General features: G+C 42.6%; 1 protein-coding gene across 3 annotated transcripts; it reads right to left on the bottom strand.

Moving 5' to 3' along the window:
* Positions 1 to 15: 15 nt before the first annotated feature.
* boc (BOC cell adhesion associated, oncogene regulated) lies at positions 16 to 24992 on the bottom strand. Of its 3 annotated transcripts, none has more exons than XM_067486283.1 (18): positions 24750 to 24992; positions 12767 to 12895; positions 12052 to 12324; positions 8705 to 8851; positions 7855 to 7998; positions 7046 to 7339; positions 5684 to 5956; positions 5331 to 5599; positions 5054 to 5219; positions 4083 to 4139; positions 3572 to 3781; positions 3024 to 3199; positions 2716 to 2938; positions 2412 to 2591; positions 2113 to 2324; positions 1928 to 2007; positions 1630 to 1775; positions 16 to 1067 (listed from the first exon to the last, which is right to left on the bottom strand). In XM_067486283.1, the coding sequence occupies exons 2-18, from the start codon at positions 12876 to 12878 to the stop codon at positions 898 to 900; spliced, it is 3132 nt and encodes a 1043-aa protein (XP_067342384.1). In that variant the 5' UTR covers positions 12879 to 12895; positions 24750 to 24992; the 3' UTR covers positions 16 to 897. The 3 variants fall into 3 exon arrangements, with proteins under 3 accessions (XP_067342384.1, XP_067342381.1, XP_067342383.1); XM_067486280.1 differs by lacking the exon at positions 24750 to 24992 and adding an exon at positions 19304 to 19430; XM_067486282.1 differs by lacking the exon at positions 24750 to 24992 and adding an exon at positions 19304 to 19426 and having other exon boundaries at positions 16 to 1064.
* Between the last annotated feature and the right edge of the window lie 2831 nt (positions 24993 to 27823).

The following is a 27823-nucleotide window of genomic DNA, read 5'->3' as shown; positions in this document are numbered from 1 at the left end:
ACATTAAACACACTGTTCAGTTTTATAAGCTTTTATTTACATGCAATAGTGCTCCAGCATGTGCAACCACAATATGGCTACACGTGAAAGAGGGAGTAGATTCAGGCTCTCCTTCATTTTGATTGCAGAGGTCTCTGGCAAACACTAATACTTATGCACTGACCTGTGAGGGAGGAATAATACTGACACAGCTGTCACACAGCTCCCTCACTGGGCTGTCATTTGGTAACCAGCAATTGAGTAAACACCAAAGTGGTTGCAGTTTAAAGTTCAGCTTATCAATGACTGAGTTAAAAGATATTTTCCAGAAACTCTCCCATTCAGTGACTTATAAACAAAATCAAAGAAAAATAAATAGCTATACAATATATAATCTCTTGAACACTACCAAAACACAATGATTCATATTGCATACAGTTAATAATTTGTTAATGACAAAAATGCATAATACATGTTAATACTATACAAAATGACAGACTGACAGTTGTATCATGACAATATGATAAAGCAACAGCTGCACAGCGTTGAAGCACCTCATAATTACAGCTTCTGACTAATGATCCCTTTGCATGTAAAGCTAAGTAATTAGGGTCCCAACATTTAGGTTGGAGGTCTACAAGGAATGACGATCTAAACATGAGGTGCTGAACTGAAAAGAAGCTCCTGATCATCTTCTTAAACAGGTTTTCCCTCATCACGCAAGGCAGACCGCATCACAACAAGGTACTCCCTTTGTCCATGACACAGTAAGAGGCAGATGTATGAATAGTTCTTTCAATATGAAAATAACCTTATATACAGTATAATCAGACACTTATGTACAAAAGCATAAATATATAAATATTTTTATATAAAAATAAATATTTTCTCTTGTCTGCTTTTATTTGTTTAACAGTCCTATGCATCTGATGTGTTGGTAGTCCCGTGGTCCTCTGGGAAGGCTTCATTTGGGAGGATGTTCTCTTCCTGTATTGTATTATTGGACAGCGGTGTTGTTGCTTTTGACGCAGATGTGGTAAAAATCCTGTCATCTTCTAGAGATAGAAGAGGGAAAGATGCAGGCTCTGCTGAAAGACAAAAACACTGCTCAGAAACTGTAAGCCTGATTTTGTGCATCATGCAGTGTATAAATGATACTACAATGTTTTCAAAAATCTACTGTCATGGACAAAATGACCTCCAAATTAAATTTCGGCTTTATTCAGAATGTGCAACAAAATTACTCTACTTACATATTTAGTCACATCTTAAATTAAATCATCTCCAAAAGGAAAGCTTAAAAAGGAAGCTTAAAATCTTTAAACAAATTGCAGGAGAACTCCTTCTCCACATAGTATCACTTATAAGACTGATGTTTCACAGTTGCGTCATGTCACAACTAAGCCATTTTCATTCACTTAGAAAGGCTGCTAGATGAATTTACAAGCTCTAAAGAGCTTGAACGTAGCATGCGCTGAGACACTGAGTTGAGATTATTTTGTCACACATAAAATATTCAAAATTGAATATATTAGTTTCCTTGGAGCGTTTCTTTGTTTTTTGTTTTTTTGGAGAACAGACAGACTATTGACCAACTATTCAAATATTTCAGCCATCAGTATATTGTATTGAAAAAAAATGTACACATACTCTGAGTGATGTCCTCTGCTTTTTCTCCACTGGAGAAGTTGCCCTCACCTCCCAGTTCCAGTGAACTAACATGCTGGTAGGAAGCATCAAGGAGCTGAAGAGTGGAGTCATCAGGAGTGCACAAATGTTCATGATGATCTGCATCACTAAAGAAAACAAGGTTGTTTTTTTTCCAATAAAAAAACAGAACAGTAAACGATGTGAGTTTTCTAATAGCTTTTACACATTAGATTATAGTATTTTTACTTAGGTATATTTTAAATAATGAACAAATGTGTGTGTTATAGATGAAAGGTACCTGGTGTAATGGTAGACAGGAAGATGTCCATTTGACACCGTCTGTGGCAACAATGTTTCACACTCCATATCCACCTCATCCTGCACAATCCAGCAGGTTTAGATAATATATTCAACAGCGATTTCAAAGTTTACCAAGGATAGCTTGTTAACAACATGCATCAACCTGTATAGACTGCTTTTTACCTGCTGCAGCCGTGGCAGGCACTGTGTGGCATGGTGAGGTTTGCCATTCGGCGTGTATTCTCCATTAGCGGGGTAGACACCATGTGGAGTCGTCATGTGGCCGTCCAGTGGGCAATGGCCAACCAGAGCAAGGCCCTGAAGGGGGACCATGGTGTACTGGCAAGACGACACAGGGGCAGCAACAGGAGGGAAACACAAGTCTGATGTTTGCTCTGAAATGAGCACAAATAGAGAATAATGTTGTAGCGGTTAACACTTTGAATCCTGCAATCACTGGAGGAACTGTAAGGGGCACTCACTCTGCTTGGCCCACGCCCTCCAGAGGCAGAAGGGTATGAAGGCAACAATGATGAACACGAAGGCTCCTAAGACAATACCAACTATGAGGTAGGGGAGGTCACCGGGCCGAGGCACCGGTCCTCCAGTGAAAACCTCGTCTGTGGTCTGTGATGGAGGAGGTCGGTGGTGATTGGGTCGAGCTGATGAGACAAAAGGGGGGAATAGCTTAGCTCAGATTTTAAGAAGCAGGTACTCTGAATGTTGGGCCCAATATACATCCTCTAACTAGATCTACAAAACAGTCAAATTCTTGAACAACCTCACCCTTTGTTTCAAGGATCACTACATTGCCAAACTCGCTCTCTCCCTTCTCGTTGAAGCTCTGCATCTTGATGTCATAGGCGGTCTCGGGCTGCAGGTCAGTGATCGAGTGCCAATATCTGTCTCCTTCCACCACATCCTTCTTATAGTCACTGTCATTATCGCTGTCTGTTGGTCGGTAGTAGATGTAGAAACCGTAGATGGGCGTGTTGTTTACAGGAGTGTACTGTTGAGATAGAAATAAATTGTGTTACAATCACTGTGAACTCAAAAGAATACACCCTCTTCAAGTTCCTTCTCCGGACACTTACCGTCCATTTGAGAATGATGGTAGTGTCATTGATGGCTTCATTGTAGGTGATATAAGGTCCATCAACAGGGCGCTCGTGGGTTCTCCCACCCACCACTGTGTACGCCTTTGAAGGGGCGCTGGGGGGACTGGAGCCAATCACATTCACAGCCACCACACGAAACTTGTAAGACGTACCTACATGAAGAGGGCTAATAGTCACTAATCTGTCTTTAGAGGCTGCAAGCTGTACCGAATGAAGCTCCACATTGAGTGCTTACTAACATTTGTTTTCACATTACTTCATGTTTTCTTTTTCAACACAAATGCAATGTTGATTGCAATTCAATTATGGTTTTGATAGATGGCAATAATTACTGAAATGTCTGTAATACCACTCATTATGCTGATGAATTTACGGGGCGTGGGATTATAATTACGCAGGACATCATCACTGTAATTATACGGTACGAAACCTACTACTCCCCCCACCTCCACTAAGTCAGAATAAGAACATATTGATGTGAATAATAACAACACTGTTTTAAAGTGCCTGTGTAGATGGCCGACCTTTCTCCAGGCCTATGATCTCCACAGAAAGCCGCGATGGGGGGATGTTTTCAACTGCAGTCACCCAGTCCTCTCCTGCCTTCTTCACCTTCTTGTACTCCACCCGAAAAGACTGGATGGGGAAGCCGCGATTACCGCGAGGAATCCAAGTCACGTATGCTGATGTTTCTGTTGCTGTAGAGACTGTTGGCTTGTCAGGGGCTTCGGGAGCTGAAGAGGAGGAGAAGTGGTGTCAGATGAAGGACAACAGACATAAACTCACATACATGTGTAATTATAACAAACAAAAAGATAAACAAAACTTCACATTGAACACTTACTGAGAGGTCATCCTTCAGTGACAAAAAGGAAAGAGGTTGAGAAATGTTAGTCATAAGAAGAATGGTTAGCAGTTGAAGATCCTGCTGTAAAACAGTATCTGGGTAGAGTTATAATTGTAGAGGTAATATTTATCATTAGTATTGTTAATTGGAAGAGAATCTCAGTTGTTATGGGAATAGTGAGAGCTTACGGGAAAGGCTTGGTGAGGGAACCGCAGGAGTTTTTGGTGGATCGGGACCTCTGCGGCCTGAAGGAAAAAAATGGATTGTTACATCAGAGTTTAAATTAAGAAATGAGCCATGTTTAAAAAGATTAGACTGTCAATGTTCTGCACTTTTGTTATTGTCAGCAACTGCCAAGAGAAAACCAGAACCCAATACTTTCTGTCCGTGGCACTCAAGTCCAATTGTTCCTTCTGACAGCTTAAATCTTTAAACATGTGTCACGAATAAAAAAAAAAAATACTGAATAATTTTCTAAAAACAGCTGGGAAGTGTAGATTCTCTCTCTTGAACACTGCTTAAAACAAGAGTAGATTGTGTAATTTTGTGTTTTTTGTCTGCACTGTTTGCACTTGATGCACTTTACATAGCTTCTGTTGTTTTGTAGCACCTTGGTTCTGGAGGAACGTTATCTCGTTTCCACTGTGTACTGTGTACCACTCTGTATAGTAGAAACGACCATAAAAGCCACCTGACTTGAGATCATAAATTTGTTGGGGACAATTTTTCGACTTTGATTTAACTCACATTGTGTGTTCAGGAGGGTGTATGTAAAGTACAAATTAACTACAATTCCTATGTACAGCATAGTAAAGGACATTCTGTATGTCACTGTCCTCATCAAAATAAAATTCAAAGTGGCCCTGCACTTTGAATTTTATTTTTTTACAAAAAGGAGCTTTGTGGTTCAGACAACACTTGTTAATACAATTGAAGCATTCAGAATTTATAAAAAAAAGTACTTATATAATAGATAAATGACAAACTGCAGGGAATTATTATGACTGGCAATGACACTGCTGAATGGTTTATGTTTATATTTGAAAAACAGCTTGTTGGCTAATTCTGTCACATTTACAGCAATGTTTATTACTGTGCACTGTCCCTGTCAAATAAACAAATCAACTAAATTAGAATTAAAAAAAAAACAAGGTTGTACCTTTACCGGTCCTAAAGGTCATCATCGCTGGCTGTCCTAGACCTGCACAGTTCTTGGCAGCCATCTCCACCTCATACAGGCTATCTGGCTGCAGCTTAGCCAAGGTCAACTTGTTGAGAGAGCCTGAGATACTGCTGGAGGTCCACTCTGCTAGAGGGTCTCCCACCTGACAGAGACACAGCCATCAGTTACCAAAGCAAAATTTGGATGCATTTATGAAAGAAGGGTTGCGCAAAACACAATTTCTTTTAATCTGAGAATAAGCTCCCCGCAGTACCTTTCTGTACTTGATCATGTACTCGACCACGCGCGCTCCTCGCTCGTGCCGTGGCCTCCAGGTCAGTTCATAATAGTCAGCCTTGCCTGTGCGTGGCTGGCTAAGGATGATGGGGGCTTCTGCTGGCAGGATCTGTCCCGGCAGTTCAGAGCAGTCCAGAGGCAACATGGCACCAGATGCCCCCGGCTTAACAGGAGGTTGCTCTCTCAGGACCTTGTCTGGGCTGAGTGGCCGATAAATGGAGGGCAGCTTCCCTCTGGATGAAATCCCTAGAGAGACGTAATTAATTAAATCTAAATGCTGTGAGGTGCAATAGAGAAATCTGTGCCATATCACTTATCCACCTCACTTACCAGTTGATATTATGATGAGGTGAGCGGATGCCTGTGAGCTGCCCACCCCGTTCTCAGCCATGCACTGGTACAGTCCGTCATCTTGAGGGCCCACGTTGGAGACGCGCAAAACGCGGGAGGTCACACGGTGGCGATTAGATGAGGCGAGGGGCCGGGCATTGTGAAGCCACATCACTGAGGGAGTGGGTTTACCACGGACCTGGCATGTGAAGCGCGCAGTCTCCCCGTACATAACCTCCTGCTGCTGCAGCTCCACTTTCACCTGAGGAGGCTCTGCGGGAGACAGAAAACAGAGTGTGTAAGAAACAGCAACAGTGTGGGAAAGCTGTTTAAAACACTTATGAGCAGCTTGAATGTTTATGTGTGTGGGCAAGCACAATGCCTAGAGGTACAAATGCTAATTATTAACATTATAACTTGATTAGCCGATTACTTCTTGATTAGATATGTCGTCTAAAATGTCAGAAAATAGTAAAATATGGATAATGTGAAGTTAGTTGGTTTTGGTGGATTCGTTTTCTGTCAACACACAAATTCAGCTCTCTGTGTGTGTGTGTGTGTGTGTGTGTGTGTGTGTGTGTGTGTGTGTGTGTGTGTGTGTGTGTGTGTGTGTGTGTGTGTGTGTGTGTGTGTGTGTGTGTGTGTGTGTGTGTGTGAGAGAGAGAGAGAGAGTGTGTGTGTGTGTGTGTGAGTGAGTGAGATTAAAAACATAAGTGTGTGTGTAAAGGCTATTTGACAGAATCCCTTGTAGAGCCAGGCAGGCTAGGCAAACTGGTTGATGGTTGGCTGCTTGTGAATCAGGGAAAAGAGAAGAGCTCATTACAGCTAGAGCAGCTCTCTGGCTTTAATTATAGCCAGCTGCAGAGAGACAAGCAAGCCCACAACACACACACACACGCACACAGAGAAAATCACTGTAAAAACAGTCATCCATAACCTAGACACACTCAATCAAGTCCTGCTGCAGAACAGAGAGCTCTGTCTCCATCAACTCCTAACTCAACACCGCCCAGGCTTACATGCTTCTCACACTCGAGTGCATGCACACATACAGACCCTGTTTTCTTTTTCCACCAAACAGGAGTCTGTCTAATTATTAAATCCATGAGAAAGTCAAAACTGAAAAAAAAATAAAAACGCTCTTTCAGAAACAAATGCATCCAAAGCATTTATAAACACATGCACAATAACAGTTTATAATAATAATAATAAATTAATAAATTAATAAATAAATATATATATATATATATATATATATATAATTATAAAAGAAGAAAACAAAATTATACAAATGCAATAAATGAGGAAGAGAAAGCATGTGAGCAGAAATAGAACATGACAAAACAAATCTAGTTCACTTACCAAACACCTGGACGTCATAGAGCACGGTCGCAGAGCGGGCTGAGACAATGCCGTTGTCGGCCCGGCAAGCGTATGTTCCAGAGTCGCCCTCTGCGACTGCATCGATCAACAGGTTGCTAAGCAGAAACTGGGTGTTGTTATGGAAACGCAGGTCCTGTCCATCTTTTACCCATGTGACTTGCGGAGTAGGGATGCCACTGGCCACACACTCCAAAACCAGCCGCTGACCCTTGGTCACCATGATGGAACGGGATGCAGGCGGATAAATAATACGAGCTGCCTCTGACATGGACCCTGGAAAGGATGAGGACAGGCAGAATGCAAATACTTGTGAGAGTACTGTGAGTTTGAGGTTAAAATAACAAAAAACAAATCTCACTGCATTGTTTCCCACCCTGCTCTGTTTCTTTAAATTACTTGTATGTGTGCTGTGGTTGAAATTGTATCCAGAATATGGAGAACTGCAGTATGAAGTCTAAACAATTTCATCTCTGCCTTTGAAAATGTAAAAGCATGAACTGTCTTTAGCATGTCATCATCTGTGACTAAATGTGTCCTGGCAAAAGGGAATGATGTGAGACACATGTGCACCACATGTTCCTACAGTAAGAGTCACAAACATTAATACTGTCAAGTTTTTTTCAGATACAATTTCTTATTAAATCAGCACTAAATTTCTTTACTATGATTCTATTGCTAGTCATTTAACAAATGTATTAGAATAACTTGTCATAAAAAAGAAAACAAAAAAACAAAACAAAACAAAAAAGGATTTTCGTAGCATCCGGGTGTCAAAGATGGTGACTTACGGCGTATGCGCAGGCGGTCAGCAGAGATAGATGTTTTGACCTCCTGAGTGACGGGGTTGTAGGCAGCGCACTTATACGGCCCCTCGTCATCCTGCGTTGCGTTGGCTATCTGCAGGTTCCCTGACGGCATGATGAGGTAGTTCCCTGCAGCAAAAGAAAAGATGTCAGCGTAGGCTCTTATGAATGGCGAAATACAGACTGTTTTTTGTTTTGTTTTTTCCCCATATTCCCTATTTGATAGCAGACAGTTTAAAGGCAGACACAAACTAGGAGCAAAAACGTGATGTGCAACAAAGGTCACGTGCAAGTGTTACAAACTAATTGTGTAACTTTAAAGCAGGGATACTGGAGGGAATTCATAAAAGAAAACACAAGAAAATGACTAAGACAAAGAGAAACCACAGACAAATCAAGTCCATGTTGTGAAACACTGTGGGTAACATGAGTCCTGTGTGCCATGCCAGTGCATGACTGGAGCAGCCACAAGGTGGCGATCTACTGTCTGACAAAGAACAGGCAACCAATGCCTGTCAATGTGGTATTCATTTCCTCACAGATAAGCTTCAGATACTAGTACCTAGAGCCCCCAGGCATCATCAGCATACCAGCCACAAATCACTGGAGCTTTTTGTTCCAGCCAACTTAGAAATAAATAGTTTGACAAATAAACAACTGCATTCCTATGTTTCAACATTCTTCAGATAGTACTCTTATCACCAGTTTTATGATTAGTAAGACAGGAAGATTATACCATTCCAGTAAATCATGAAGATAGTATGAGAATTAAAAGGGATGTTGGTAGAGGCAGTAAATCTTATGGAAAATGTAAAGAACTGAAGGAGCTCAGAACCTTTGGATGTCTCCAGCCACTCCTGTTTGACACTGTAGCGGACCTGAGCCTTGGGCTGGCTTTCTGGGAGGTGACATTCAATAACAGCTGTGTTGCCTTCATCGACCTCGATCTCCTGCTGATCATCAGGCTCAAAGTCCCGCAGCTCTGAAAAACACAAGGGGAAACAAAACAAAACTCAGTGCCGTCACATCGCTGCAACACAGATGACCATCTTTCATCATCCTAATACACTGTGTAAATCACATCTAACTGCACATGTATACAGTCAGTCCTCAGCCTTAGCAGAAAACCACAATACTCTGAGTAATAACAAACTCTATAATAAGTGTGCTGTTCCTGTATTTGGTGCGTCTTTAATGAGCTTGTCCCTATTGTACCATAACCATATTCCCACAAACTATCTTATGTGCTCACCCTTTGAAAGAAAGACCTTTTCATTCTGCATTTAGCAATTTGTTTTCCAGCGCTTCCCTTAACATGACCTGACTGCTGACGTTATGGACATTTTTTAAAAAGCACTCTAGCTAATTTTACAGTTTTACTCATGTCATGTCGCTCTGGAAAAGGCCAATGCCTGAAAGTGGTGTCTGTAACATTCGAGGAGGTGTCATTAATCCTGTCAAACGTCATACTGAGACTAAAGCTGGAACAGTTCTGTGGGAAATGGGAGAGCGGGATTACTGAGGCCATGAGCGGCGACTGTGTCCCACAGACACACAGTCTGCACGGCACAGACACTCATCTGACCTTTGACCTCCTAAACCCCCACCTGAGCAGCCCAGAGGCCTGGCCACAGGGTCAGAGGTGAGTCCTGTTCTTCCTATAGAGTTTCAGAGAAAGATATCTAGTTTGGGACTGGGGAGGAAACAACTTTGTTTTTAGAAAACCAGAAAAAAAAAAACTCCTATTGGGGATATACTCTGCCATTTTATAGATTTGATGCAGAAGAAAAATAAAAAGGAAGTAAGCAGCAAAAGGGGTGAAAAAAGAAAGCAACAACTGGAGAAATTTGTCATGAAGGACTCTAGCAATGAAATGAAAGATAAATAAAACTTCTCCAGGAACTTAATTAAACGTCTTCCAGCCTTTGTTGATTCATTCTAACAAACACAGCCTCTCTCCATTCGTTCCAGAGGTGCTATAACTGGTGTGTTTTTGTTGGACCAGCCACACACTCTGGCAAAAAGACCAAGCTGCTAGCATATACACTCAGCTGATGAGGCATTGTATACAGCCGTAATTCAATAAGCAAAGTTTAGTTAAGGCCGAGGTGTCAACTGATAGGGACATCACAGTGATTTACTCAAAGCATTGAACAAACACCTTCACTGCAGGCTACTGATTTATTCACCATGCATGCTGGATCTGTCCTTCTGTCTGCATCTGATGGAGCTTTAATAGGAGAAATGGGGTAGACACACACACACACACACACACACACACACACACACACACACACACACCAACTCTTATTCTTTAAGATGAGAATCCCAGCCAGGACATGTCAAACTAAGTGCTGTGTGCATGTTGGGATGGAGGGGTTGGGGGGTTGGGGAGCCTTAAAGAGACTGTGTGTCGCTCCATTTGCTAAATCAATCAGGTGATGTTTTTACAGCCACCAGCACCTCCCCCTTTCTGTGCCCCTCTTGATATCTAGCCATCCTACCTTCTTTTCCTGCCTGCTTTTTCTAAATTCCTCCAGTTACACCTTTTAACCCCCCCACCCCCTGCATTCTTCACGGAGCAATCCCGTATGGGTGCTTCTCAGGTGTGCATGTGTATTTGTGTGTGCATCCTGGAGGGATGGAGGATTGATGGCATTCATAAAGCGAAGCAGACCTCCCGCACCAGGGCTGCTTGGCAAGGCCGACTCAAATATTTCTGGAGAGACAGTGAATTCATCATCTTTATGTGTAGCAGCAGGAGGCTTGCGTATGTGTGTCTGCATAGCATGTTTGTGCAACGTGTTGTGTGTTCATGTTGTGCAGATACATGTCTCCTTTTTGTGCAGCAAAAAGGGAGGGCGATTGTCTGCACAAGAATTCAAGCGAGAAACTTAAGTTATGCCAAAACAGCACAGATTCTTCAGAGGGGGATATCATGGAGGGTCTGGAATCAACCTATTCTGATCCAAAAACATATGCACACAACTAAGGGGTTCAAATGGAAAGGCAGACACATACAAAATCCCAACGGAGCAATTCCTTAGGCGGTTTGGGGGTGGCCGAGGAGAGACCGTTATTAAATTAATGGAAATTTGGAGGGAGGTGGGGCAAGCAGTCTGGCTCCACATGTTATCTCAACACGATACATCCATTACTGGAGCTATCAATAACTTAATGCCTTTGTACATGTGCTACACACTTGTTCATATGTCAGCTTGACAAAAAAAAAGCAGTCTGCAAAAAAAAAAAGAAAGGAATGATAAAAAACACAAGGTGACAGTAACAAAGGAGGAGGCAAAGTAGAAGATAATGAAAGGCTAGAAGTGAGAGAAAGTGAAGGGTGAAGAGTGAAATGACATGTGATCTTGTCATGACTGGCCAAAACACCTCCAGTCGATCCAGCTACGGTAGCATTATACATCACATCACTACAGAATATGGTTTATAGAGACTTGAGAGGTTTTATCTAATGGCATGACACACACACAAACCCCTTTATCTCCACCCAGCCCCCTACCCAATTACAGGGCCATAATTTCAGGCAAGCCCTGCTGTCAGGTCCTGTGGAGAGGAATGTGGTGCTGTGAGGAGCAGAGGGACCAATGAAGGGGCCCCAAAACTGAGTCCTGATCCCATCTCACTGCTCTGACCGACCCCCCGGCTTCTGTGCCCCCTCTATTCATCCAGCTCAGGTTACACAGATCCAGGCCCCTTCTCAGTCCCATGACACATATCAAATATTACACCACACACCCAGACCGGCAAAACACTAAAAACGTCAACATGGAGAATAATTCACTTTAACTCCATTAGATCAATATGACACTGCTTAAAAGCAGCTGTTATTGTCTACAGAATAAATACTGCTTGACTATTCAGAGTTATTACCACTAATCAGTGCTGTGCAATAGTTCACCACTATAAGCGAAGAACTGTAGTTGGACCTTTGTAAGCATAAGACTCAGTCTAGCCACAAGCAGTGGAAAAGTACAAGGTTTACAGTGTTGTATTGGTGAAGATTTTAAGCAAACAAACACCACCCCTTCAGTGTTTTTGTTCTACTAGAAGAAAAATTAAGTCAAAGGGATCCTTTGGATACTCTGACAAACCAAAAAGAAGCCAAAAGGAGCCTGTGTGTTTCTGTTTATTTGTCACAGCTTTGTGTGGGTGGCTACTCACTGGCAGCGGTGACGTTAGCGGGCACACTAGCCAGGGCTCCAGCGTCGGTGCTGACCACACACTGGTATCTGCCTAGTGTCACGTTGGAGAGTACGGGGATGAATAGAGTGCTGGGTTGTAGAATTACACCCAAATCTCCATGCACCAACTCCTGGCCATTGAGGTGCCAACTGATGTTGGCTGAGGCGGGTCGGGCACTGCAGCGCAGGGCCACGCTGCCTCCCAACTTCTGAACTACAGACATGGGTTCTTCAGTGAATACTGGAACATCATCTAAAAAAAAAAAATAATTAAATATCAGAAAAAGCACCAATCTCACATTTTTGTACGTTCTGCAAATTACGATTCTTACATCTAAGAATGTGGAGCATTCAAATATTTCTTCATGAATAATGATCTAAACAATTCATTATTAGCAAAATGATAAATAACATCAACAAAAATGATGGAAAATTATATTTTGATCTGCGCTCCAAGTTACAATTCAGTTTTTCTTCAGTGCAATCATGGCGGCTTGTACAGCTCGTCCACGCTGCCTACTTCTTCAACAGCTGTTGCCAGACACGTACAACCAGCCCTCCGTGTCAGCTAAATTATTTTGGCGCTGGCAATACTTATCCTCCACCAGGTGTTTGGAAAAATTAATGTAAATGCAGTCAAAAACTACCCATAGATTGACACAGTAATATAAAAAAAACATTTGTCTTTGACTCACCGGGGACAGAGGCGCCACTCTGCAGGCAGCACAGTAGTACTGCACCCAGGTAACACAACACTGGAGCCCTTCTCTTTTTCATCCACCGAGTCCAGTCGCGCTTTCCAGACATCTTCCATACACTACCCCCTGAAACACACACACACACACAAAATGGTTTACAAAGTTGCCACACTTAAAACAAACAGCATTAGCCGCTTTCTTTAGACTGAAAAAAAAACATTATACATAGACAAAAGTGCACCACCAAAATGCTTGTTGGAAACATACATCATCCATTCTCTCTTCATGCCTAAACTGCTCTCTCTACCTTACTTGTATACACACACAGCCCAGTAATGAAACAAAACCCAGGAGAGGTGGTACACTCTGCAGTACCCTCAGCAGCCAACCTCCAGACACAAATAAAGCCTTTCTTCTCCGTCAGCCCCCATCTCACCGCTGACCCCATCTCCTGCGCTTATACCCGCAGCCATCCAGCTTGAATTCAAAGGGGCGCCCTCATTCTGCGGGCCGTAATCCAACCCCTCCACCTTCCCGCTCAGGTGTAACCGATACAGGTAGAGGATCCAGGAGGAAGAAGGGGGGGAAGGGGAGTGGAGCAGAGGGAAAAAAAAAACCCAAAAAAAACAAACACTGGCTGCATTCAGGAGTCAGGACAAAGAACAACTAATGAGAGACAGGACAGGGAGGGGGCGGGAGGGAAATATATATCACAGGAAAGTCCATGCATGTGAGATAGAGGAGCGGTGGCTTCTTTTGTACTTCCTGGCTACACGTCTTGGAAGGAAAGTGAAGACGATAGAATGGTCAGTGTTTTAACATTTAATGTAGAGAGGGAGCTTTCCTCTCTCCCTTGTTACTTGCTGCCAACTTTCCCAAATTCTTTCCTGTCAGGTTAAACTAACAACTTCCCGTCAAGATGAGGAGGGTGGTCCTGCAAAACTGAATCTCCCTTTCTCCTTCTGTCATATGCACGCACTCAGTTGGCTGTCTATTAGGTACACCAAGCTAAAACTCTGGTGTAGCACAACTTCCAAGCAACAAAACCTCCCTCTCCTGAACACGGTCAAACTCTTAAAGAAGTCCTGATTGAAATGTACGATCATTTCTGAAGATGTAGTTTGTGCCTAAACTTGATAAAAGCAGCACCAACTGTAACCTTTAGGGTTTATTGCAGTGTATTGACATGTGTACTAGACTGTATTATCTTGAACTTCTATTTTAAAGTCTATTTAATAAACTGCCAACTGAATAGGCATACACTGTCCTGGGTCACTTTAGTAAAAACAAAAGCAGCAAGTGGCTTTCTTACACATATTTGGCCTCAGCTTATTATGGCAGAACAGATGATTAATGAAGCTCACAGACAGGACACACACACACACACACACTCCAGTGGCCAAAGCAGAAGTGTAAGAAAGTGGAAACTCTTACTCGCACCTTCATCATTTAATGGCAGCAATGAACATGTTCAGCTGCCTGGCACATATGCTGAAAATGAGCAGAGCAGCATGCTAATGGAAAAACAGCTGGTATTACTAAACCAATTGCCACACTAGGCCACACAATACTCTGCTGCATTTCAACTGCAAATTGTGCAAAGTGTGAAAGCAATTTTAGAATATTCTCACAACAGCAGTAGATAATTCCTGTTTAACTTGTACAAAAGCAATGAAGAGCTGTACCCTTAACGTTTCAATTTGCCTGTTTTTGCATGTTTAATCGCCTAGAACAGGAGTAACTCATATTCACTCTCCTTTTTACTTTCTTTGGACCTCTTCACATACAAGAAGTCCTGGGTTTGTTAATGTAAAAAATATTGATTTAGCAAATAATTCTAAACATTGGCTGAATCTGTAATTAAATTTAGCCATTTTCACCTTCATGTGTAAATGCATTTGTTTCTTGTGAAGTCCCACTGTTGTGACAAGCCTTTTCAGTAATGGAAATGATCCTTAGTAGCAGTCCTACATACATGTACAGTAGCTTCATTTACTCACTGGTCCACTCAGAGTGGCCCATCAGTAGTGGGCTGACTTGGTAAACAAACAGCAAACTACTGTGGGATCAGGAGAGAGCAACGCTGAAGGCCTGTGGCTTCTGTGGCCAGTTGCTATATGGACACAAGCAAGGCAGCTGCCCATAAAAAGAGACACGCATCTGCATCAAGCACCTGTGCCTACTGTAAGAGTCACTAGCCGTAAACCTTGCAGTCAGCCTGCCAAATGCACAGCCGAGCAAGCTACCTCACAAAAGAGGCCTTTTACCTGTCCAGTTTCTACCTTTTCAAAATGAGTAGAGACATGAGCACTGACAAAAACAGAGGTAAAGATGTGTTAAAAGAGCAGTTTAAGAAAGTCACTCATACATCATCACTCTCTCTAAGGGAAAAAAAAAAAAAAAACGCGTTACTCCCCCGAGCTGTCTGTGTGAATAATTAGTCAGCTGGTTCCTGTGTTTGCTTAGTGGATACCCTGCCACAAGATGAAAAGTTGGTCTGACATCTATGTCCAACTTTTTCCATCAATCCTTCCCTGAGAAGTCACAGACATAGAGCAGGAGATGAGCGTCCTACATGTCCGGGAGACTGATAAAAGCCAGACCATACACACAGACACTTCCACTAAATTAAGAACTGAGAGTGTGTGTGTGCACGCATGTGTGTGTTACTGTTTAGTTATAGCCTTACCAGTGATGAACAGCTCAATGTGAGCAGCTTTGTGGTATTAAAACATATTTTAGTGAGAGTGCAGGGAAGAACTGTGTGAACTCAAATCTGCCAGTAACTGTGGAGAAGTATGATTATAGGAGACTAGAACTATTTCTGCAGTGAAGTTGGGCAACTGATATTTGACTCCAATCTGACTTCAGCTTATTTAAAACAAGTTTTACATTTTGATTTTGTAAAATCCAGGAGTAAAAACAACAACAGGTTGACTTATAAAAAAAAAAAATTCTGTTTGTGAGTGCCTGTGCAACATCTGTGGAGCACATCTGGGTCATGTCACAGAATGTGTTTAGGCATCGGTGTGCAGGCATGCATCATGAGTGTAGGTACGCGAGTGCCTTATATGTCGTCGTGAGAGAGTCACTAAGCGTGCGGTGTAAAGACACCCGGGACCCTGTTCTCCAGGGCCACTGTCGGTCTCATTGTCCACCAGCCTTCTTGGATAAATTCATTTTGACAACCCTGCTAATTGGATAAAACCAGACTGGAGCCTCCTCCCTGAGCTCTCACATTCCATCTGCTTTCTGGCATGGAGAGGACACACAGGAGGGGAGGAGGTTATGGAGGGGCAGCGGTAACTGAGGACCTGAGCTGTTGAATATTTATCACCTCCCCAAACTCCGCTCCTGCCCTCCCTCCTCCCCCATTTTACGTCTTTTTACCACCCCCCACCCCACCCTCCCTTGAGGTTCTCCAAACACCACAAAGCCCCCCCCTTTAGATAAACACATGCGGTGTCAAGTGTGAGGAGTGGCGGGGGTTCAATTGCCCCACTCTGGACCATGGCCCACAATGCCATGCTGCATAGCTGCCATGCGGGAGGCCTGTTGCCCCTGGCGACGCTAACAGGCAGAACGCACCTTAATAGAGTGGAGAGTCATTGTAAAGCAGTGAGCCGGTGCACGGACAAAGACCCTGCAGACCCCTGGAGAAAGGGGAGACGCTACTCTGAAGGGCCCAGGGAAGAGCTGATGGGCGCTGCTCAATGACCAAAGAGAAGGAGGGGTGGGGGCTCAATGACCAAGAGGTTTAAGAGTAGTGTGTGGAGACTTAGGGGAGGCAGGAAGGTAGTGGTGAGGGGTTCAGGGCCTTTATGGATTGATGTGAGATGGGTGAAGGGGGTTTATGGCAGTGGTGATGGGAGGGTGGAGAGGTTGACTGAGAAAGCAGAACGACGAATTAAATTAATAGAGAGGATGTCAACTGGCAGGCGAGCAGGAGTAGAGAGCAGGGTCTCAACAATAAGAGGGTGTGTTTGTGAGAGCGTTTCTGAATGTCCCAACATATTTTCCTCTCACTCCGTCAATGTGTTTGCTTGCCTCTCTGTTTGGCTCAGGTTTGCTCTGAGCTGAGGATGACAGAGCGGGTCCGGAGATTGGTTAACAAACCAAAAACACACCAGGTTTACCTCAGACCATCAGACCATCAGAATGCAGGAAAAAAAGAGCAACAATACAACAACAAAAGGAAGATGTTAGGGAAGCTGTTTGTTTAGCCTAACAGTTTTCCCTGACATAACTGTTTTACTTGATTTGCACCTCACTTGTCAGTCGGTTTGGCTAAAACCATCTGCCAAATGTAAATATAAGGGCTCAGATAATATGTTTATATAGCCAAAAGGTGACCATCCATAAGGATAGACTCCATCTAGTGACTAATTCTTGTGAAAAAACAGTCAAACTTGTATAGCAAAATATTAATGAGAGATTTACTGAAATATTAACCTTTAAAATGATGATTCTACATTCATCCAAATAGTTGCAAATTAGTGCTTGAGCCACATGTTTTGAACAACAGAAATAACAGCAAAACTCATGTTTGAGAAACTACAACTATCAAATATTTACCATTTCCGCTTGATGTTTTTAAAGTAGTTTTTATTGTTATTTTATTTTTATTATTTATTTGTAAGTACTGTTTTACAGTGTGTGTGTGTTATTATTTGAGTCTGTGTACATCTCATTGATCAGCTGTGTGGTTGTGTTAAAGTGGTGTTGATAAATTATTCAAAATAGTAATTTTTATTGATCTGAATCGAAAGACGTGATGAATGAAGTCTCAGCGTGAGTCTGGTATCCCTCAGAAACTTATTTTAAAATTTAATTATATCTTATATGCCATGTCAAAACAACTGAGACCAACATAATGTTACATGATATTTCTACCGTGGGTACATGCTGCTGCTCTCTACTTCAAAGTACCACAGATAATGCAAACTGAGGTAGAGAATGTCCAAACTTCTAATATTCTTTTTCACAAAACCAAAAACTTGGCAGAGAACAAATCCCAAATCTATTCCCATCTCTCTCTCCATTGCCCCAAGGCAGGCTTTCTTGGACAAGAAGAAAACCTTCTGGAGTCTTATCTTGGCATGAAAACTAAACTCCCAACAGGTGGAGAGGGGGCCAGTCCAAATCCTTCACTCGAGATATCACTCGTTCCCATGCCATAAAATCACACATCAAAAGCATCTAAGCATCGCTAACGAGGTTGAGAACACACGCACGCTCGCACACGCATACGCATACTCAACAGTAGTCCAAATGACGAGGGATTTGGAGCATGGTCTGTGAAGGCCTACAGCTATTCCAGTGCGTACACACGCACACACACACACACACACACACACACACACAGGCTTCACAAAGTATTAACAAGCTATATGCCCAGCCAATCCTTCCTTCACCCCCCCCAAAAAACAGACACTAATGAGCAACAGAGCGTCTAGAGGATTAACAAGAGCGATCTGGACAGCCCCTGCACTGTAGAGAAGGGAACCTTTCTAATCAATTAGGCAATGTGGCATTTGCATAATTTAGATAACGAAGCTGAATTAACCACGGAGAGCTAATTACGGTGCTATGGTGAACACACCCACCCACATTCCTCTGGCTGGTGTGGGATGCCAGCGTGCCCACCAAGGCCATGGGAACAGGATTGGATCATCACGGCTCAACAAACTGCCACGAAGGTAACATTAAACACAATGTATGTATGAAGAGACGGATGGATCGACAAGCGGAAAACATTTTTTTTTTAAATTATTTGATTGAAGATAGTTAAGAAAATAAGGATCGAACGAAGGAAACATACAGATCACTCAAGGAAGAATGGATAGAAGGGAATAGACTTGAGAAACACGGAAATGTAAATAGAACGATGGAAAAAAGGAAAATGGATTAAATCAAAGAAGGAGGGAAAGAGTGAAAATAATAGGTGTAACAAAGCAAAGAAAGAATGAATGATAATGAGAAGGAAGGAAGAAAGGAAGATGCAAGGGAGAGGGACAGATAGAAGATGAAACAAAGAAAGTAAAAATGGATAGAATAAAGAAAGTTTGATGGAAGAAGGGAAAGATGGAAAACATCACTACTAATTATCATTCAAGTCATTTAATCTTGCAAAAAGTCAGTAAGTCTCAGTTTCTCTATTGTCAGCATATGTAAAAGCCACTGTTTAGTAATATAAAGTGAATAGTTTTGAGTTTGGGTTGTAGTTTGGCCTCAACAAGTTATTTACAATGATGTGGTTGAATATAAATACATTTGTGATTTTCATACTGTCCAGATATGCTTCAAGTTAGCACACAGAACCATATCAGACACACACACACACATTTCCATACAGTACAGGGAAAAATAACTAATACCCAGGATTTCATAGTACTCATCACACAAACACAGTTACATACTTCGTTTACCCACAACCATTCTTTCCCTGGATGTCCTCTCTCAACACACACACACTTAATGACACATAAGCAAGCAATCACACCAACTCCCATTACATGGTAAAAGTATACTCACACAGGCACATAAATATGCAGACCTCAGGAAGTTTTTCCAGAACCAAATGTCAACATGAGGGGAAAAAAAACAAAAAAAAAAACACGTATCCTCTGCCTGAGATAAACTACATATAAGCTGAAGCTTCATGCATGCTAATATAAGACTCATAAGTGTACATGACTGCTGCCTGCTCCTTGTGTGTTCCTGCATCATCAGGAGGGAGGGAGGAAGTATGTGAGAGGGGGGAAAAGGGCCCCCAGCTTCTTTGGCAGCTCATGCATCAGATGAATGGAACCAATTATAAATCAAGAGCAATTTCTCCCCATTATTCAGCAGGATCCAGGAGGGGAAAAAAAGGAGGGGGGGGAGCGAGAGAAACTGCCTGGTCCTACGTTTCACGTTGGGAGATGAAAGACGGTAGGGAAAGGCAGAGAGAGAGTGAAATATTATATATAAAGCAGATATGAAGATGCATTAGGAAACTGAGACAAGGCAGAAAAAAGGGGGGAGAGGAAAAGGAGAGATGAGCGAATGGAGAAATGCTATAAAGTTAAATGAAACAATTTGAGGAGAAAGTTAGAGAAAAAACATACTGTATGTGGACAAATAGGAAAACAGACAGGAGGCAGGAAATTGAAGAGAAAGCGAGAGAGTAGGCCGAGTTTGAGATGGTGCAACCAACTCTGACTGCTTCCTCTACGGTTATGAAGTATACGCTGCAGAGTCTCAATGAGTTTCTTAAGAGGAGAAACAGCTGGATGAGGCTTGTTTCAAAAAGAGCTCTCAGTTTCAGGAGCTGGCTACATATGTGTGAGACAGAGTCGTGGTGAAGCAGAGCTACTATTTATCCTGTCACTCAGAGACACTCATGTGCATTATCCTTCAGGAAGAAATATCATAAAAAACAAAAATCCAACAGACATAAACTTTGGACAGTACAAAGCAACGCTGTCAATGGAAAATTCCACTTGTGATAACCTCAGGGGCCAAATAACTAACTAATCTGGTGCCCAGTGATTTATTCTGTTGGATCATGTCTTCTCCTGCCAGTTTGGCATTCTTCAATGATGAGTTTTTCTCTCTGGGGCAACACTTTAAATCTGATTATTGGTTAAAGCCCTGGAACACAACCCAGATTGCTTGACGTTTTTGTCTTATTTGTACTTTTATTGTTTCGTTCACATGCGGTCGTGGTGGAAACACGGAGAGCAATGAATATTTCAGCATATGAAAGGATACGCGGCTGAAAGTGTGTTCAGATTGACTCGAAGATCCAGAATAAACAGTAAAAAAAAAAAAAAGAAAAAGAAAATCAACTGAAATTAGATCATTTTTTTAAACATGCGTGTGTGATAGAGACAAAAACGAGGGGGAGCAGTGAAGGCCGAGGCTTAAAGTGAGCAATCCGACTCAGAGTACAATCTCGTGCCTGTTTTTGAATAATCTATTAGAGTGTCTGAGTTGCTTTTGGCCCGTAATAACACCCCCCTAATCTTTGTCCAAATATCTGCTTAGCACACACTTGGCTATTTGTCCACACACACACACACACACACACACCTTACCCAAGTCTGGAGTTGATCAATGATCTAACAGCACTCGCACACCGCACTCACAATGTGTGTGTGTGTGGTTCCACGTGTAAGTGTGTGTCAAAGAGACAGAGTGAGAGAGAGTATTTGGCTTGGTCATTATCCAATCAAGAGCTTCTTAACTTTTACTTTAAACATTTAGTGGAAGAAATCAATTCAACTAGTCTAAATGCTGTCGATGATCTCTATTAGGGCACTTGAGATGACGAGTGAAAGCCTGTTTTTGTTTATGCAACATATAAGCTGAAAATGATCATCCAGGTAGTTTTTGAAGGTTGTTTTAAAAGTTGCACACTGGTCTATGAAAAGTTTGTTTCTCTTGCAAAACTTTCTGGAGCTTTTTTCTTCTGTCTCTACTTTCCTCCAACTTATCTTCAACTCTTCCTCAATAATCTCACTCTGTTTAATTAGCCAACTTTCTGTCACAACTTTCTCCTTTACACCTCCTCGGCCCCTCCTTTTTTTCAACCTAGCATTCCTCCCTCTCTCTGTGGTCCTGGCTGACAAGAAAGATCAGGAGGACAGAGGTATGCAGCCCCCAGGGAGGGGCCTGGAGCCCGGCCACCTGCCGGTCCAGGTGTCCCTCTCTAGTTATCCAGTCTCTGACTGGACACAGAAACCCTCCTGGGGACGTGAGGCTAAAGCTGGAGCCTACAATCTGGAGGGCTAATGCACCGTATGTCAACATGCCAATAATGTCCAACTCTGGGAAATGAGGCGGCCTTATTTGGTGATGTGTGTGTTCTTCCCTACTTTTTGAAAAGTACATTAGCACAGAAAAAATCTTCACTCACTGATATTATAAACCCTCTTCTCTCCCATATACACACACACACACTCGCATCCAGTTCTTTTTCTTTTTAGTAATCACAAACAACTATGCAGGTGAGGCCAGTTAATGACCATAAAGTGATACATTCCAGGGCAAAGAGATAATCCTGATTGGATCCATCTCTCTCTCACCCACACTCTCTCACCCACACACACCCACCCACCCACCTTCCTGCAGGCTGTTGTGACTGCATGAGTGTACCCACTGTCATAGAGATGAAAGCATGCCCTCAGGAAGGACTTTTTTTTTCTCCTTTGTCAATTAACGCCAATGTTACACCCTCTACAATAACAATGTTGCTTTCCAGCACTGAAACTCAAACTTTTCCCTCAAAAACATGAGTTTGGAGCAGAAGTACTGGTTGAAATGCTGGCTGTAATCTCCAAATGCATCTTGAAATCCACTACCATCTACATACAGACGTAAAACAAACCAAGCTGTACAATCTAAGAGTCAAACATGTTAAATCCTATCCGTCCACTGGTATCTTACATCGTATTTCAGGGTGGTAGATTGTCTGCAATATGGCAGGGTAAATGGTGAAGCTACACCTGGATATGAGCAAGAAACCGTACCTATATTGGCTGTATACCTAAACTTACACTGTAACTTTTCTTTTATTAGCCAAAATACACTTGAAAACTCAGCTTAGGACCAACTAATGGAAAACTGTCAGCTTTTCTCTCCACTACATGTTTGTTTTGCAAGTAATCGTGATCAAATATATATTCAAATTGCATTTTAATGTAATGCTCTCGCAATGGTCACATCGGCCTCTTCCTGTCCTAAACCTACAGATCTCTGTTTTAAACATCATTAGGGTCATTTTCTCTCACTTCAAATCTAACAGATAACCTGGATTTGAAGCTTATTCATCACAATATCCTGTGTAAAAAGAAAAACATTGGCATAACTCTCCAACAGGGACCTTACGTTTGCTTGTTGTGCAGTGGTGACTGAGTTAACTTTTTGGTTGTCTGTGGGTGCAACTACCTGGATATATTGTTTCATTATACGATTTCTTTAAAGGTCACGCTCCTTTGAAAAGCAGAGAACAAATGACATCTAAAAATTTGTTGGAAAAAAAACCAAAGGCTTGGGACACAGAAACATTGATATTTTTGCCTGAAAACAAATATGCTGTAGATTATTTTTCTGCCCTTTGGCCAAATGACAATTACAGCTTTGGTTTAACAATGAACAGTACCACCTTTGTAAGTCCACGCAATAAGTAATGGTTCATCAGCTTGAAATCTATTACTTAATCTATATATTATTTATTAAAACAAGGACTTGAATGATCTATAGTTATTAAATGAGACAGTTTTATTGTAGTTTATTCTCTGTACCATCACTACAGTCTGCATGATTATTTTGTATGATGTGATAATACTCACTTCAAAATTCATAATTATGTTTTTTTTCCCCTTTTCCATTCTCCATGAAGCAGTGCCAAAGAACCAGTGTGAGAAACAGGCAGATAATCAGACTGGAATCAATTAGTTCAACTTTGATCTACCCGACTACCAGAGATAATCAACAACAACAACAAACCCAACAAGAGCCTCCTTTTTACTGAGACCAATTAATTCCCTTATAGGCTGTGCGCCTAATTGGAGGAGGCCAGGCCATTCGTTTCGACTTTTAATCCAAGTGACATTGATTCAGAGGGAACAATCGGGCCCTCTTGTCTGATGCCATGTCCGTCACTGAATCGCCGATGTTCCTCCATGCGAGGCAGTGGAGGCTAAATGTAATCCAAACAACAAAACGACACCTGGGGTTGGAAACTTGAAGCCCTGCGGCTGTTCCCGAAGACCTCCTCCTCCGTGTCAGTGTGCCCCCGCTTCCCCTGCCTCTCCATCGTCTCCCACGGTGAACGACACCCCGGCCAACACTCATTAGCAGGCCGGGGATTAAGACAAACATTTTCTCATTAAATCAGACCTGAATGAGGGGATGATATTAGGAGAGGCTCTCCTGACAACCGGGTAGGGCGCTGCATTCCTGTAGGGCTGCACTGAGCAGCTGTCAGATTATTAGAGGCTTTAATGAGGCTATTCTGACAACTGGATCAGCTTTAGGAGGAGGCTATAGAAGCACCCAGGTATAGTTGATATGGTTTGTTCTGTGCCAACACGAAAATATGCGCACAGAGTGATAATGAAAAGTGATGTAGAGCAGAGCTTCAACTGCACTAAACAGCCGACGAACAATGTCAGCTTCGTAATGTGACAAATCTTTAAGACATTAATTCACTAGGTCTCATCATAAAACACCAAGGTTTTCCACGAATTCAGCATTGATTTTGTGGTTTTACGAACACCAGTCATTAACTTTAAGACAGTTTGACACCTTATCCATGTCCCGCTACACTGCTGCGCTCCCCATTGATAATATGGGGTAAATCAGGGCTCTCACCATGTCTGTTTTCTCTTACCCTATGGGAGCGACTATAGGCTGCGGCCTGCAAAAGGCAGACGCGATTTCACCCCAAAAAACACTCGTGTGTCACTAAACGCAGCTATGAATCTTTGCAACGTGTCAGGAATGTCTTAAACCTTTCCACATAAATGAATCGTAGTGCAATAAGTGTCGGGTCGAGGCAGAAAACCACGGGGAAGTTTGTGGTATGTGGACGCACAACTCGCCCAGTCAACAACAGGCTAAGTCCGAAAGCAAAGTTAACGTTTCTGACGAGAAGAAAGTTAACGAACGAGAGCCGGGACGTGCGCATCCATCTGAATAAAGAAGATCCGTGATACACAACGTTTGCGGCGCAGTTTAATTTTGCATCAGTAAGCAGAAAATCCAAAAACAAATGTGGCTACCAAAGTGGTCTTCAGCACGAACTGATCCTCTACCACCCGAATCCCAACTTTCTTTATAAATAAAGTAACGTGTGACTTAAGAAATAGCTCCGTCAGGCTGCAAACACGCACAAAACTTATAGATTTGTCTTTAACTTTGTAACTGCCTACAAGTTGATAGTCAGCATAACACTGCAAAAACATTGACCGCACGATGTGATAAAACTTACCAAAACTGCTCTACTTGGTGCTCACACCTCGTTTTTCCCAAGCGATCTCCTCTTCGACTCTGTTGTGCGGTTTAAGTCCCCAAAAAAACAACAGTTTTTACTTTTCTTTCCCCTCTAAAGTCTCGCTGCTTTAGTAATTTACTGCGATGCCACCGACATTTTCTTCGGCTCCCCAACTTCTCACATTGAAAAGCCGTTTTTGGATGACTGAGCTCTCAAACAATTCTTCCTTTTGCAACGCCTTTTCGGGTCCTCCCATTTCCCAAAGCAGGAGGAGGGATCTGAACAATAGGGGACTGGCTCCGAAAATCCCAGACCTGGGTACTACACCGCGGTTTCTGCAGATCACAGATCCTCACTCACCACCACTGAGGACTTTCCAGAGGCTGTGCGTAAAACTACAACGCGGAGCATTGTTTATAATGAACGGACATGTATCACTATGATGATAAACTAATACAAAGTTCATTTCTTAAGAACTACGGTGTCCTGGAGGAGAAGAGTGATCCCCCTCCCCCTCCTCCTTCCGTGTTCCCCTGATTTGGTATGCGTTGGTCCCCACAGAGTTTGTATTGACCCCCGTCCATTGAGGCCTGCAGGCCCTCTAGTGCAGCTGTGCAGTGCTGTGTTGTGTTGTGTGGTTGTGGACAGGACAGGACCAGTCAGAACTGTGCAATACACAAACACACACACACACGTGCACACTCTCATACCACAATGATCACAGCTCGAACCCCCCCCCCCCCAGCTCACTCAGGAATTCTCCTCCACTTCAATCAGCACACTTTGAAACCAAGGGAGCCGCTCCTGTCCAGTTCATTAATAACTGACTATTCCCAGATCATGGGTCTTGATGGTGGTGGTGGGGGGTCTGTTGGTGGGAAACCGACCGTGTCTCTCCTCTCTGAATGCAGGATCTCCCACCACGATGCACCTGAGGGGTCATTTACTTGTTTACTGACAAGCTGTGTACTTCATGACACCTGTTGCTGTTGTTCAGGAGAGACTCCATCAGTGTGCAGACTCAATCACACAGAGCCGGTGTATTTTGGACTTGTGCTGCAGCTATTTTCAACATTATAATGTCCCCATCCCAGACATTGGACGTCATACCCAGCAGGCTAAGCCAGATTCAAGATGTTTTCAGTGGATCCATTAATCATGGCTGTTTTCCAGTGTTGTGCTTCAGTTTGCCAGCACTTTGCGGCCTCTGCCAATGTTTTGGTGTTGTTGCTACTGAGCAGGGCTCTGTTTGTATGTGGCTCTCTCACACTAGCGCCACCCTACACTACACTGCAGCGTAGAGAGAGGGAAAAAAAAAGGGGGACTCCCAACCCCAAAAAATAGCCTCCATGGAACCCTTCCCCCCTCCATCTCTCCATGCTGGGCAGGATGAATTAGCCTGGGACAAAAGGCTTTGTGGGCTGGCCATGAAAGGCCTATTAACCATACTGCATCCCCCAGAGGCCCTGCCTGCAGGACACCGCCTCCCAGAATGCCACTTTCTCAGCAGGCCGCAATCCCAGAATGCACTGCTTCCCTTCAGCAGTAACCCTCGTCACCTCAGAGCTTCACTATAGAGCCCCGCAAAGTTTGTCATGAAGATGATTATAAATGTTGTTATGAAAGTAGTGAAGAGTGAGAAGGCCAGAAGGGGGTGTCAGCAGTGTGTGAGCATGTGGGGTGATTTGTGCGTTTTACCAACAAAGACTGAAGTAGTTGGAGTGAGTTTTAGATGTCGCCTGTCAGGTGTGAATTCGTTCTTGTGTGTTTCATAAGTGAAGGGTGTATTGTTCATCTGTGTTTATGTGTGTATCGTATGAGGTGATCTCTCCTCCAGCCATGTGATGCTGCCTCTTCCTTAACCTCCAAACTTGATTGTTAAGCTGAGCACCATGACAACGACATGGTCTCTTTCTCTCTCTCTCTCTCTCTCTCTCTCTCTCTCTCTCTCTCTCTCTCTCTCTCTCTCTCTCTCTCTCTCTCTCGCTGTATCCCGCTGACCTTAGCAGTTGCGTCACTTCCTCAGTGTGACAAAACAAGAATGAACACACAGACACACACACACACACACACACACTTGTGCTTTGTGGTGCATAGGTGCACTAAATGAGTGGACTTTCACTCTCACGTTGAGAAAGGCAGAACACCTGAACCCTCTGTTTATTCCACGCATATACTTTTATTTATTGATAATTCTATAATCTAAAATAATCTAAAATTGCATTTCATAATTAAATACATGTTATTGAACAGAGCAAGAAAAAAATGGATTTTTAAAGTTTACCTTAATTGATTTTGCTACATTCCTGTGTATTGTATTAAGATATGTTTGAAATAATAGAAGCACAATATTTCAGTGACAGCCAGGACCGAAAGCTCAGGGAGAGTTTCAGGGTTCATCTACATTGCTGCTGGTCGCTGCACAAACATCCTCAGTCATGGTTCGCATCCTTACAATAACCCAGACGTTTAAACAACAGGTGTTTCTATACCAGTCCAGTGTCATCTTGTTAGGCCGGACACATGATACCATCACAGTATCTAGATAAAGAACCTAAAATTGGATGCTTGTGAACTATTGTCATAGACACATGTCAGAGACAGCCGAGCATTTCAAACAGAAACTGGAGTCATGATTTTTCCCTTTATTCACTTGCATAGTTAAAGTCATTTTAAACATACAGATGGTTTTAATGTGAAAATGTCCCTTTGTGTTTCACAATCTCTGAACTGTGACTTCATATACATTTTATATGGGAAAGAGGGAGAAAGAACACAAATCTATAAATTTTTAAATAACTAACTAACTAAAATTGAAATCTACCCCCATTATGTTCCCACATTTTAAAGAAGATCCGTGTAGGAAGGGCATCCAGCGAAAAAACTCATGCAGAATCAATGTGCGGTTCATGTTCCGCTGTGGCGACTCCTAAACGGACAAGCCTAAAGCCGTTGATTTGACCATAAATATATCTGAGAAATCTTTTTTTTTCTTCAGGTAGTGTTATAAACACAGTTTGCACTTTATAAACATTTGGAAAAAACTTATAATCAGGTAACGACGAAATAAA

Source organism: Channa argus, chromosome 19 (genome assembly GCF_033026475.1).
Source record: "Channa argus isolate prfri chromosome 19, Channa argus male v1.0, whole genome shotgun sequence".
Lineage (NCBI taxonomy): Eukaryota > Metazoa > Chordata > Actinopteri > Anabantiformes > Channidae > Channa > Channa argus.
This window is presented reverse-complemented; position numbering and strand designations above follow the sequence as displayed.

Excerpts from the sequence above, each read along its gene's own strand:
- boc (XM_067486280.1), bottom strand. Across the intron at positions 3,782-4,082 it reads TCCCTCACCAAGCCTTTCCC|CTCCCGAAGCCCCTGACAAG; the intron begins GTAAGCTCTCAC and ends CCTCCTCTTCAG. Across the intron at positions 2,008-2,112 it reads GCCTGCCACGGCTGCAGCAG|GATGAGGTGGATATGGAGTG; the intron begins GTAAAAAGCAGT and ends TGGATTGTGCAG.